The following is a 13,106-nucleotide window of genomic DNA, read 5'->3' on the forward strand; positions in this document are numbered from 1 at the left end:
TTGTATCCATTGCTTATCATCTTATCATGTTTTTACGTCAGAGTGGTTTCAAAATACGTAAGCACCGGAATTGCGTTCAGATGATCCGACACGAGTGGTAACGGTCGGTCTGACGCCCACTTTCATTTAGAAACACGAAATACAGTGAATTGAATTAACTCTTATCCACAAAAAGGAGATCCCCTATATCACAAAATCGAACCACTATCACTGAAACAATTTAATACACTTTTTTGAAGCCTCAAGGTGAAAACTTACTACCCTAACACGCCGATGTGAATGCTACCCAGAGAGCCGTCCCCAGGCGTCATTGCATTCCGTCGGCAAAGCGTGGCTGCGCAGGGCTTAAGTACTACAACTCCACGCGTACCGAGCGCGAGCACGATCAAGAAGAGGCCTTATTCCATAACATTTCTTGGAAAGATCTTTTGCGTGGTTCATGACCAGCAGGGGTTTTGGATTCTAAAATCAAAATTGGGTTTAACCACGCAAACATGTTTTACTCGTACATGTTTTACGGGGAAATTCGAAAAAAACCTTTTCTTTCCGATTAACGATGTTAGTTCTAGATATGAAGCTCATTTCAGAAAACCATTGCACCTTGATTTCCAGTTTGTCTTTTCATCCATTTTTCTACTGCAAACATCTTATTTGCTTTTTCTACTGCTAAAATTCTTAAAATATTATTTGCCTTGTTCCCTGCTAATGTAAAGTTAGCCTGCGTTGCAGACGAACGAAACCCCGGTATAGTCCGGGGTTTCGTTCGTCTGCAACGCAGGCTAATGTAAAGTCTGCGTTCGGGCCTAGAGTCCCACCTTATTTCCTCAATTACCGTATTTATTCGATTAAGCGCCCTGGGTGCTTATTTAATTTTTGGTCTTTGAGAGTGGGCGCTTATTCGAGTTGGGCGCTTATTCGAGTTGGGCGCTTATTCGAGGCCGGGCGCTAATTAAATTTTCACGATTTTCAGCAAATATTAAGTTTATTTTTGTAACAAAACAATAAATAATAACAGAACGTGAAGGTGTACCAAAGCAGAATTTTATCTATTCACTGGAAGTTTCTGTAAAATACTAAGAAAACTCGGTCATGGAGGAAGTCTTCTTAGTAGTAATTAGTCAATTTCAAAAATCAATACTCCTCTTCAATATTTTTGTGTGGGGTAGGGGTGGGCGCTTATTCGAGGCTGGGCGCTTATTAACTTTTCTTACCTTCAGGGTGGGCGCTTATTCGAGGTTGGGCGCTTAATCGAATAAATACGGTAAATGCCCAAGCTTATCCCGGTTTCCGAAGCGTTACTAAAACCGAGAAGGAGTACTTCTACTCCTTCGTCCCTGGATGGGATAGTAGTCTCTCACAGGGTTACTCTCAGCTTTAAACTCGCCGGTACCCATTTATACACCTGGGTTGAGATATATATAGGCACTATGAAAGTAAATTGTCTTGCCCAATTGCAAGAACACAACGCAGTGATCTCGTAAGTCTTAAAAAAATTAAAACGGATTGACCGCGCGCCGAAGGAAAGCCCTTGCCGCGGTCGTGCTCACTGCATCTGGTATCACTGGTGGATCTAGCTCTCGCTCGGCAAATTGCTCAAACGTTACTCAAAAGTTTCAAAAGCTCTCTAAAAATTCAATTTTTTCCTCAAACATTTGAAACTGCTCGACGTAAAAATGAGCTATTTTGGGGCAAAATTTAACACTGTTGAAGAACACCGAAAATTCCGAAGATGAAGATTGCAAATAGTTCTTTGGCAAAAGAAGCCAAAGACCAACAAGGAACTGTGACAGTTCGTCCGATAAGCTCGCGTTCTCTCACTCCGAATGCGAGCGAGGAACAGCCCGGACGCCCGACCAACAAAAACACAACACTTTTTTTATTGAGAACCGGAGTCGTCCGAAAATTTCCGAAGATTTTGAAGATTTGCAAATAGTTCTTTTTTGGCTTTTTAAAAGAAGCCAAAGACCAACAAGGAACTGTTGACTTTGTAGTTCGTCCGATAAGCTCGCTGTTTCTTTGCTCACTCCGTAATGCGATTGCTTGAGGTACCACAAAAAAGTTGACCAAAATTGCTCAAAAAATGTTGCAAGGGACGGCACCAGGGAGAATCAATCAATCAATCAATCAATCAATCAATCAATCAATCAATCAATCAATCAAACAATCAATCATTCATTCCCATCAATCAATCAATCAATCTTTTAAACTTGTTATGAGAGATTTTTTCCCAAGTTACTTTTATATGTATCTTAAGATCTCTGTATACCTAAACTATATTAGTTTTCACAACATAACTTACGAAAACTAAACAGATTATATTTTCCATGCTCTCTACATAGTAACACCTCAGTGATCAATCATTCATTAATCAATCAATCTATCAATAAGTCAATTAAACATAAGCCACTGGACTAAAATTTGAACCATCCAAAGTATGTGTCACACATTTCAGTCTCTCTACTTCAGAAAACAAACCAATAAGCTGTTACTTCATTTACTTCAAACATTTCTTGAGCTTTGCTACTAAACTTACAAATATTTATAAGCAACGTCCCATCCAAAACAAGACAAGTGCAGGTGAACATTGCTGAGGTGACTATTAATTCCACTGGATATTTCATTTCGTGTGCATAACAGGTACAATGCCCCCAAGACATTCTGCAGTGTTCCCTGATCTCTGTGATAAAAATGCTGACTCTCATCCTAAATTATCACCTATCGAAAATTCAAAGATTTAGAAAATCATCTCTATTTCAGCTCTTCCCTTTTCCTGCATGTTTTCTTTCTTTTCTTTTCCACATTAAAAACAATAACACCATATGGGACATATGGCCTTGCGTGACAGAGGGCTTACAATTTTCAGGTATCAAGAGACAACTGCGGCTACCTTATTTTCTCAATTAAACGCCCCCGGTGTATTTCAAACTTGGCCTGATGGACCTGGTATTTACTGAAGTCGGCGTTTAGTCGCGGTCCTACGTTAATTCGAGAAAATATGGTACAACTCGACATTGCCTGTTCTCTGTCACGCAACGCTCTCGAAAGAGAGGGTCAGAGAGGGTAGCGTTGCGTGACAGAGAGAAGACGCTTAATGTATTATTGACAAAGGTAAGCAATGTTTAGCGTGTAAAATAATCATTCCCCCGATTTTAGAATTTTGTTCCAACACAATGTCTACACTGAGATCCAGAAAGGAATCAAGTTCGTCCAAAAAAAATTGTTGTTTACGACATTTGCGTGACGACAATTGCGTGACGTTAAGTAAACCAAGCCTAATTGCAATTTCAATTGAACTCACCCCATTGAACAGTCACCGTCCTACAAACTTGTCTTGTTCCACTCTACTCCATAAAAAATAGATCCTTCTGGGTACAAACAAGCTTCTCTTCTTATTCCAAACTTTTGTTCAAGTTCCTTTACCACCTCTTTCTCTCCATTTAGAAGCTTTCTGGTTTTCTTCACTCTATTGTCCGGCAAATATGTCGAGGTCACAAGTTTGTTTCCTGAGAGAGTTATTCTTCCCCAGGGTTTTGCTACAGTGCAGATGCGATCGTGGGTAAATGGTGACCTTGGATCTGTTTGATGGAAGAGTAACATGTCGTGGAAGTCGTGAATGGTTTTGGGAACTAAATCGAATTTGTATCTTGGTACCCAGCCGGGGTTGTCCTCGCAGCTGAATAACTTCTTCGCGCCTTCTTCGCAGCCGAACTCGTCAAGCACAATTTTAATTCTTTCTTCGAAGATGTATTGATCTCCATGTTTCCTAATTCGGTCTGATCCACTTTGCTGCACTTGACCTTCCAACAAGCCACTCAATCGAAGCGGTGGAGAAGACAAGTACCCGAACCCAACGTCAGATAGCCACACATCGCCTTCAATGTCTATTGCAAGAACGACATGACTTGGTGGACTTAGACTGCCCGTCTTGTAGTTGAACACTGAAGCAGCGTGTAGTTTGTGTTTGAATCCAAAATGAACAAGGAGAAGAGAAAACATTCTGTTAACCTCATAGCAAAATCCACCGCGATGTCTTCGCACGATTTTGTCGAACAGCCAATTTTTGGAGAGAATTATTTTCTCCTTTCCAAACACGCTCAAGTTTTCAAATGGCACTGATAAAATATGACATCGCTGCAGTGCTGTTAACGCCTCGATAGTTGGTTCTATGGGTCCTGTATAGTGAATACGAGCTAAATATTCTTCTACTTCGTCTGGGGCGAAATGCTCTTGCGCCATGATCGAGGATTAGTGTTGTGTGACACATCACGTTTATCCGCTGGATAAGAGTCACGCGGGCACTGGGATCGTGGCGGTGAGTTCGATATTCAGTCAACGATAGACGTTTATATCGGAAATCAATCGATATTAAAAACAACTGATTGATCTTGATTAATATCAGTAATCGAATAGCATAATAGCATCAATCATTAAGCTCAGAAAATTGTTATCGATTGGCAAAAATCGATAAAAAATGATAATTCAACATCGCTGCAGTTCTGTTAACGCCTCTATAAGTGGTTCTGTTGGGCCAGTATAGTGAATATGAGCTAAATATCTTTCAACTTTGTCTGGGATGAAATGATCCGGTTCCATTTTGCTAAGTCTACTAACTATGGCTAAGTTTACTCACAATTCGATCTCTGAACCCGCGTTTTCTTTTACCAGCGGATATACGCGAGAAGTCACGCGACACGTCACGCGACAATTCTCAGTCTGACTTCGATTCTACTTCCGCAATTATATATGGAGCCAGAGCATTTCACCCCAGACGAAGTAGAGGAATATTTAGCTCGTATTCACTATACAGGACCCATAGAACCAACTATCGAGGTCTTGTCCGAACTGCAGCGATGCCACATTTTATCAGTGCCTTTTGAAAACTTGAGCGTGTTTGGAAAGGAGAAAATAGTTCTCTCCAAAGATAGGCTGTTCGAGAAAATTGTGCGAAGACATCGCGGTGGATTTTGCTATGAGCTTAACGCGATATTTTCTCTACTCCTCGATTATTGTGGATTTAAACACAAGAAACATGGGGCTATCGTGTTCAGCCGCAAAACAGGAGGCACATCACCGCCCTGCGATCATGAGATTCTTGCGATAAACATTGGGAACGAACTCTGGTTGACTGATGTTGGGTTTGGTGGTTCGTATCTGAGGCCTATTCGTTTCAGCGCCTTGCCAGATCCTCAAGAACAACAAAGTGGAATTTATCGATTTCGTAAAGATGGAGACGAATTTTTCTACGAAGAGAAAATTATAATCATTGTTGATGAGCTTGGGCGGGAAGAAAGGGTAAAGGAAAGTTTTACCACTGACCCCGAATGTGCTCCGAGGTACAAATTCGATCTCATTCCAAGAACCGTTTGGGATTTCTACGATAAGTTACGCTTTCACGAAACAGATACAAGGTCACCATTTACCCACGATCGTATATGCACCATGGCAACGCCCTCGGGAAGAATAACTCTTGCTGGTAGCAAAGTGATAACTTCAACATATCTGGGAGATAACAAAATCAGCAAGGAAACCAAGGAACTTCTGGGTGGAGAGGAAGAGATAGTGAAGGAACTTGAACAGAAATTTGGAATTAGAAGAGAAGCCTGTTTCTACCCAGATGGCTCTATGTTTTACGGATTAGACTGGAGCAAAGAAACTCTGTAGACTCTGTAGGGCAAACATCTGGGAGGCAGAGGCACACGAGATTCCCCCATCCCCACCCTATATGTTTCCCCACTTATTCAGGGCGGAAGGGGTAGGCAATATTATAGGGGTGGTGTAGTGTTTTAGGACTAGGACAAGTCACATGACCAGACGTGACACTTAGATTATGAAATCTATGAAATAGATTATAAAAGATCTGAAGTGAACATGTATGTAAGCCTTAAGCCAACATGCAATAAAATAATACTATTAAACACTGACTGCATGCAATAAGATAATACTGTTCAAGGATATGTGTGACAAGGATTTAAACTGGAAAGATATCACTATGGCTGGACTTGTTTTCTCCAGGATTCACCAGTTACAGCCACATACCAACCATTTATAGATCTGATGGCAAGAATGGTTCCCGGGGGGGTGGGAGGGTACTCAAAAAAGTTTTGTATGGGGAGGCTCCGCCCTGAGCTCTTACCCCTTACCCTTTTACATACCATTTTGCCAGAAATTGTACCCCTTTCATATACTTATTAATGAAAAAAGGTACCCCTTTCATATACCTGAAAGTCATGGTATAGACTTAAAACATGAGGTTTTCTTGTCATTTTCAAGTAGTGCTTAATAAATTGAAATAATACAGCCATAAATTGCATCTGTTCGAAATATTTTAATTAAAGGCCCTTTCAAAAACCTAAATGACAGATTTCTTTACCCTTTCGTATACCTAAACTTGTGAAATCCCTACCCTTTTTTATACCATGCCATAGAGAATACAGCCAATCAGAATACAGGAAAGCCGTTGTATATTCGAGGTATTCAACCCAACCCCCCCATAGTGCGCTGCGACGAAGAGAGTATAAAATAGTTACACCACTTTCTCGGGAACATGAAAGGCCAGAGACAGTGACCGGGGAAGCACGGAAGGACACCGGGACGACCAGGAAGACGACGCAACAAGGGAAGCGACAGCCACAATGGTTTGAACAGCAAATTTGGCGAGTTTACGAAGACGAAATATTAGCGGGCCACAAAAACCAAAAAAATGCCAAAAAAAACACGCAAAACAAAAGGAAAGCGAAAAGTGAATAATAAGAGCGGGGAGAGGGGCGACACAGGCCAGCCGGCATCTGGTCACAGACGCCGAGCGCAAAGAGGAGACAGGGCGACAGCCCGCGACGAAGACGAGAGGGCCGACCCGACAACTGGTCACCCATGAAAGACGACAGAGGGAGGAGGAAAACCGAAGAAAACCTGGCCCCGATGAACAAGAAGGAACACCGCGCCAGAAATTTCTTTAGCTCGCGGGTCCTGAGTAGGGAAAATCTTTAAAACATTTCCTAAACAGGAACGGGGGATGATTTCATTGCGTTTTACTGACACACATGCTTAACGACGAAGGCCTGTCTCGTAAGTGATATTAAAATTTTGATAAAACACACCATCGATCATCTTCGTGTCCAGAAAAGACTGCATACTTTCGATGAATTCACAAGTTAAATTATCAATTGTTACGATTTTTGACAAACAATAACAATTTTTTTCTGTGAGGTCGATACCCTAATCCAGCGGATTAACTGATGTGTCACGCAACACTTCTCCGCGATAATGGAGCCAGAGCATTTCGCCCCAGACGAAGTAGAGGAATATTTAGCTCGTATTCACTATACAGGACCCATAAAAGCAACTATCGAGGTCTTGTCCGAACTGCAGCGATGTCACATTTTATCAGTGCCTTTTGAAAATTTGAGCGTGTTTGGAAAGGAGAAAATAATTCTCTCCAAAGATTGGTTGTTCGACAAAATCGTGCGAAGGCATCGCGGTGGATTTTGCTTTGAGCTTAACACGATATTTTCTCTTCTACTCGATTATTTTGGATTTCAATACAAGAGACATGCTGGTATGGTGTTCAGTCGCAAAACAGGACGCATAGGACCGCCCTGTGATCACATGGTTCTTGCAGTAAACATTGGGAACGAACTCTGGTTGAGTGACGTTGCATTTGGTGACTCGTGTCTGACACCTCTTCGTTTCAGCGGCTTACCAGATCCTCAAGAACAACAGAGTGGAATTTATCGATTACGTAAAGATGGAGACGAATTTTTTTACGAAGAGAAAATTAAAATCATTGTTGATGAGCTTGGGCGGGAAGAAAGGGCGAAGGAAAAATTTACCACTGACCCTGAATGGGCCCCGAGGTACAAATTTGATCTCATTCCAAGAACCGTTGGCGACTTCCACGAAAGGTTGCTCTATCACGAAAACGATGAAAGGTCACCATTTACCCATGATCGTATATGCACCATGGCAACGCCCTGGGGAAGAATAAGTCTTTCAGGAAGCAAAGTGATAACTTCAACATACCTGGGAGATAACAAAGTTAGAAAAGTAAACAAGGAACTTCTGGGTGGAGAGGAAGAGATAGTAAAGGAACTTGAACAGAACTTTGGAATTAGAAGAGAAGCTTGCTTGTATCCTGAGGGATCCTTTTTTTATCGGAATTAGAGTGGAGCAAAGAAACTCTGTCAAATAGTCACATAGTATTCCACTCCACCGCCCTTTTTGGTCACCACTTGTTGCAGGGGGTGGGGGGAGGGGATGAGGATAGGCAAAGTTATAGGTGTGGTGTAGTGTTTTAGGACTGGGACAAGTCATGTGATTTTGATATATAAATCAGGGTGTAGACGAGGTGGTGCGATGGGTGCATCTGCGCCCACCAACCCACAAGCCAGAAAGGTTCACCTAATCAGGAAGTAAGGATAAAAATGACTCTCAGAATACAGGAAATGTGGACTTTATGAACTTGATTTCTTTTTAAGAATACCCCAGACTCTCCGAGATGCTCACGCCTCTGGCACTCACAGACACCCATTCAAGATCCTGCCTACAGCCCTGTAGATATTTGACTATTCACTGAAGTGGAGGTGGCTAATGGTGGATATTTACCAAGAGCCAGGAGCAGCAAGGTGAATATCCACCACTGACACTGAGGTGAATAGTTGTTTTAGTATATACTGTATTTTCTTGATTAAACGCCCCCGGCGTTTATTTCAAACTTAGCCTGGTAAACACGGCGTTTATTTGACTCTTGCAGTTTATTTGATCCCTTTGTTGATTAAGCTAGGGTTTTTATTCATTATTTTTGACAAACATGTATCCGGCTGATATACGTACAGCTTATAATTCCTCAAAAATATGCCTGAGGGGTCTATTTTCAACTCCACTTTGGAGACCCGGCGTTTATTTTGGTACACGGCGTTTAATCAAGAAAATACAGTGCTAAAACAGATAAATTAAAATAACCCAAAAAGGATGATTTCTAACTCATTTACCGTCGATTGCATCTACCTGTGAACGCACACGCTAAACACATGTTTTCACGTGACGTCAAACGTCAGCGTTTCAGGTGTCAAACTTTGAAGTTTAGCAGACCCTAACGGCGACTTTCGCACCGAAAGTTCAACACATTCCGGTTTTGAAATGGCGGAAAGATTAAATATAGAGACTTCTTCAGAGAAACTGATACTGATCTGTGTCAATATGCATACACAGGTTCACTTGAATCATTTCTAGTGTAAAGTTTCGCCCGTACTCAGTGTTTATGGTGAGTATTTTGAGTGCAAAAGTTCGCGTTATGGTCTGCTAAACTTCAAAGTTTGACACCTGAAACGCTGACGTTTGACGTCATTTGAAAACATGTTTTTAGCGCGTGCGTTCACAGCTACATGCAATCGACAGTATTCCAGTCAACGATTTTTGCGCCAGAGTTGCAGAAATTTAGAATTAGAAGAGAGAGAAGGCTGTTTCTACCCAGAGGGCCCTATGTTTCATGGATTAGACTGGAGCAAAGAAACTCTGTAGGGCAAACAGCTGTTTAATCCAGGAGGCACAGTCACATGGGATTCCAGTCCAACCCCATTTCATGATTTGTTCCCCCACCTGTTGGGGAAGAGGGAGGGAGGCAAAAAAAAAAATTATAGGTGTGGGAGGCAGGGGTGGGGTAAAACCATGGCACATTGGCACTTTGCTCTCACTGGTTTCTGTAGTCTGTATCAACTGTCAACCAGTATCCATATCAGGACTAGACTACAAGCAGACTCTGTCAGTTTTTGCTAAAAATTCCCCATAATGAATTCTCTCTTTGCTTAACATCCATTGAATGAATGCAAAAATAGTGATCGATCAACTGCAAAGTACAGGCAGCGAGCGGCAAAGCCAATTTTTTTTAGCAAAAAGATAGACTGCTCACAGTTTATATCAGCACTGGTATGTCATATTACAAAATGTAAAAATATAGCACTATATTACCAGTACCTTGTTCTCTTTTATTTTTATTTTGGTAATTGCTCAACTCTCCCCCCCCCCCCCCTCCCCCCACAAAATAATAATAGCCCATTCTTTTAATTGATAAAGGAAACTTTTCCTGGTGTAGTTACATGTATAAACAATGCCCCTCGTTAATCAATCAATCAATCCATTAGTGAATCAATCCATGCATTAATCAGTGAATATATCAATTAATCGATCAGTCTCTCTACAACAGGAGCCTAAATCAATTTACTTGTTATTTTCTGATATATCTCCTGAGAAACGAATTTCCTATTTAGTGTCATTGAAGTGTTTTGTATGAACGATGGCTGGTTAGGGCCATGCTAAAATAAAAACAATATGTTTACAGTTACAAATTCATTAAAACTATAGAACTGAAAATTATGTTATTGACGATTGTAACTTTTAATATACAATGAATTAATATTTATGAATATTAACACTGAGGATCTGGATAAGACACATCCGATATCTTGAGAATTAGTCAAAATTTTGACTGTCAGCTGAGAAAATCTTGAAAATCAAGATCAAAATTTACTGATAAATGGAGAACCTGGTGGGGTATTCTCCAAAAATTTGGGTGGAGGCGTGCAGCACATTCCTTCCGTATTTCAGAAAATCCTGAAATCCCAAAATCTAAAATCTATTTCGGCCCAGATCCTGCCTATAAAATGACGAAAAAATTCGATTGATTTCCTATAACGATTTCTCGTTGACTAATTAGGCCCCATTTACATGGAAAGAGGATGATCCAGCACAGGATCATCCTCCCGAAAAAATGATCCAGTGAGGATCACAGACAGGATCATCCGAGCGCCAATGTCACCTCAGTAATGTGAAGAATTGATTGCCCAGCGCAGGACACCAGTGCAGGACCATCCACGATGAGGGATGATCCAGCAGGACACGGCGACAACCCCACAAGGGCGATAGTGGATGATCCACACTGGATTTCTGAAAGGAGGAGATCCAGTGCAGGATCATCCCTTCCATGTAAATGGGGCCTAAAACCGACCGTCCAAACTCATCGTCTCGATCCCAGAGCCCGCGTTAACCTTACCCAGCGGATATGCGTGATGTGTCACGCAACGCTGCGAACCCCCCCCTCTGTGATCTCTCTCCGCGATTATGGCGCCGGAGCATCTCACCCCAGACGAAGTAGAGGAATATTTAGCTCGTATTCACTATACAGGACCCATAGAACCAACGACTGAGACGTTAACGGAACTGCAGCGATGCCATATGTTATCAGTGCCATTTGAAAACTTGAGCGTGTTTGGAAAGGAAAAAATAATTCTCTCCAAAGATTGGTTGTTCGACAAAATCGTGCGAAGACATCGCGGCGGATTTTGCTATGAGCTTAACACGATCTTTTCTCTTCTCCTCGATTATTTCGGATTTAAACACAAGAAACATGGGGCTATAGTGTTCAGCCACAAATCAGGACGCATATCACCGCCCTGTTATCATGAGATTCTTGCGACAAACATCGGGAACGAACTCTGGTTGAGCGATCTTGGGTTTGGTGACTCGTGTCTGACACCTCTTCGTTTCAGCGGCTTGCCGGTTCCTCAAGAACAACAGAGTGGAATTTATCGATTGCGTAAAGATGGAGACGAATTTTTCTACGAAGAGAAAATTAAAATCATTGTTGATGAGCTTGGGCGGGAAGAAAGGGTGAAGGAAAAATTTACCACCGACTCTGAATGGGCTCCGAGGTACAAATTTGATCTCATTCCAAGAACCGTTGAGGACTTTTACGATAAGTTACACTTTCACGAAACAGATCCGAAGTCACCATTTACCCACGATCGTATATGCACCATGGCAACGCCCTCGGGAAGAATAACTCTTACAGGAAGCAAAGTGGTAACTTCAACATATCTGGGAGATAACAAAGCCAGGAAGGAAACCAAGGAACTTCTGGGTGGAGAGGAAGAGATAGTGAAGGAACTTGAACAGATCTTTGGAATTAGGAGAGAATCCTGTTTCTACCCAGAGGGCTCTTTGTTTTACGGATTAGACCGGAGCAAAGAAACTCTGTAGACTCTGTAGGGCAAACATCTGAGAAGCAGAGGCACATGGGATTTCCCACTCCCCACCCTATTTGGTCCCCATTTATTCAGGGTGGGCGGGTAGGCAATATTATAGGGGTGGTGTAGTGTTTTAGGACTAGGAGAAGTCACATAGCCGGATGTAACACTTAAAAATAGATTATAAAACACCTGAAGTGATCATGTATGTAAGCCTTAAGCCAAGCATACAATAAAATAATACTATTGAACAGGGTCCCCTATACTTTTTACGTGAAGCGTGATTGAGGCTATTTTTTGCCGTGAAACGTGATTTTGGCTTTTTTTTTTCGTGATTCGTGATTCACAATTAGACGTGAATCGTGAATCATCTTCTTTTTCGTGACTTTATTTCGGATTTTTTAGGTAGTTCTAGTAAACGTACGACTTTGTTTTAGCTCTGTCGATGGGTTTTAAACAAATGCAACTTTTTCGGCTATTTTGCTGCGTGCGTGATCTTGACAGACACAATATCCGGACTTACACCTTTAATACGAGTAAACAGGGATCGCCATGATATTTGCGTGAGAGTGAAAACATTTTTAGAATTATTCGTGACGCGTGAAAAGCCAAGGTATAGGGGACCCTGATTGAACACTGCATGCAATAAGATAATACTGTTCAAGGATATGTGTGACAAGGATTTAAAATAGAAAGATACCACTATTGCTGGACTTGATTTCTCCAGGATTCACCAGTTACAGGCAACCAACCAGGCTTCACTTGCGATTAGATCAGATGGCAAGAATGGTTGAAACGCTTCAATTGTTGCATGGTAGGAGGCGAAATATTAAAGAGCCAAAACCCACAAACAAGCACTTCTTCTTTAGCTCGCGGGTCCTGAGTAGGGAAAATCTTTGAAACATCTCCTGAACAAAAACAGGAACGGGGGATGATTTCATTGCGTTTTTTTTAATACTGACACACATGCTTTACGACGAACGCCTGTCTCGTATAATACGTACTGATAAAACACACCATCTTCGTTCAGTCCAGAAAAGACTGCATAATTTCTATGATTCACGACAAGTTGAATTACTGATTGTTATC

At 41.6% G+C, this 13,106-nt stretch overlaps 5 protein-coding genes across 6 annotated transcripts in view; 4 read left to right on the forward strand and 1 right to left on the reverse strand.

The window, feature by feature from the left end:
- LOC144653593 (arylamine N-acetyltransferase, pineal gland isozyme NAT-10-like) overlaps window positions 1–4,248 on the reverse strand; it is a 10,760-nt gene extending 6,512 nt beyond the window's left edge. Inside the window, exons 1-2 of one of the 2 annotated variants that reach the window (XM_078513631.1) lie at window positions 3,299–4,248; window positions 2,180–2,715 (exon numbers count right to left, since the gene is read on the reverse strand). In XM_078513631.1, coding sequence (XP_078369757.1) covers window positions 3,319–4,236 — 918 coding nt within the window. In that variant the 5' untranslated portion in view covers window positions 4,237–4,248 and the 3' untranslated portion in view covers window positions 2,180–2,715; window positions 3,299–3,318. Of the gene's footprint in view, window positions 1–2,179; window positions 2,716–3,298 lie in introns of those variants that run through there. The other variant, XM_078513632.1, reaches the window with a different exon arrangement.
- Window positions 1–13,106, forward strand: part of LOC144653533 (ATP-dependent DNA helicase DDX11-like) — a 70,800-nt gene that overhangs the window by 26,754 nt on the left and 30,940 nt on the right. The gene's annotated exons all lie outside the window — the stretch shown is intronic.
- LOC144655076 (arylamine N-acetyltransferase, pineal gland isozyme NAT-10-like) lies at window positions 4,744–6,034 on the forward strand. The gene has a single exon (XM_078515297.1). The coding sequence runs from the start codon at window positions 4,744–4,746 to the stop codon at window positions 5,659–5,661; it is 918 nt and encodes a 305-aa protein (XP_078371423.1). The 3' UTR covers window positions 5,662–6,034.
- LOC144653489 (arylamine N-acetyltransferase 2-like) lies at window positions 7,264–9,356 on the forward strand. Its single transcript, XM_078513479.1, has one exon. It carries the CDS (start codon window positions 7,264–7,266, stop codon window positions 8,158–8,160), a length of 897 nt encoding a protein of 298 aa, XP_078369605.1. The 3' UTR covers window positions 8,161–9,356.
- Window positions 11,120–12,344, forward strand: LOC144654803 (arylamine N-acetyltransferase 2-like). Its single transcript, XM_078515027.1, has one exon. The coding sequence runs from the start codon at window positions 11,227–11,229 to the stop codon at window positions 12,028–12,030; it is 804 nt and encodes a 267-aa protein (XP_078371153.1). The 5' UTR covers window positions 11,120–11,226; the 3' UTR covers window positions 12,031–12,344.

The sequence above is a fragment of the Oculina patagonica genome, chromosome 5, assembly GCF_052425735.1.
Source record: "Oculina patagonica isolate OP01 chromosome 5, crgOcupat, whole genome shotgun sequence".
NCBI classification, from domain to species: domain Eukaryota; kingdom Metazoa; phylum Cnidaria; class Anthozoa; order Scleractinia; family Oculinidae; genus Oculina; species Oculina patagonica.

Coding starts and splice junctions, on each gene's coding strand:
- LOC144655076 (XM_078515297.1), top strand. CDS start 4,744: ATGGAGCCAGAGCATTTCACCCCAGACGAAGTAGAGGAATATTTAGCT.
- LOC144653489 (XM_078513479.1), top strand. CDS start 7,264: ATGGAGCCAGAGCATTTCGCCCCAGACGAAGTAGAGGAATATTTAGCT.
- LOC144654803 (XM_078515027.1), top strand. CDS start 11,227: ATGTTATCAGTGCCATTTGAAAACTTGAGCGTGTTTGGAAAGGAAAAA.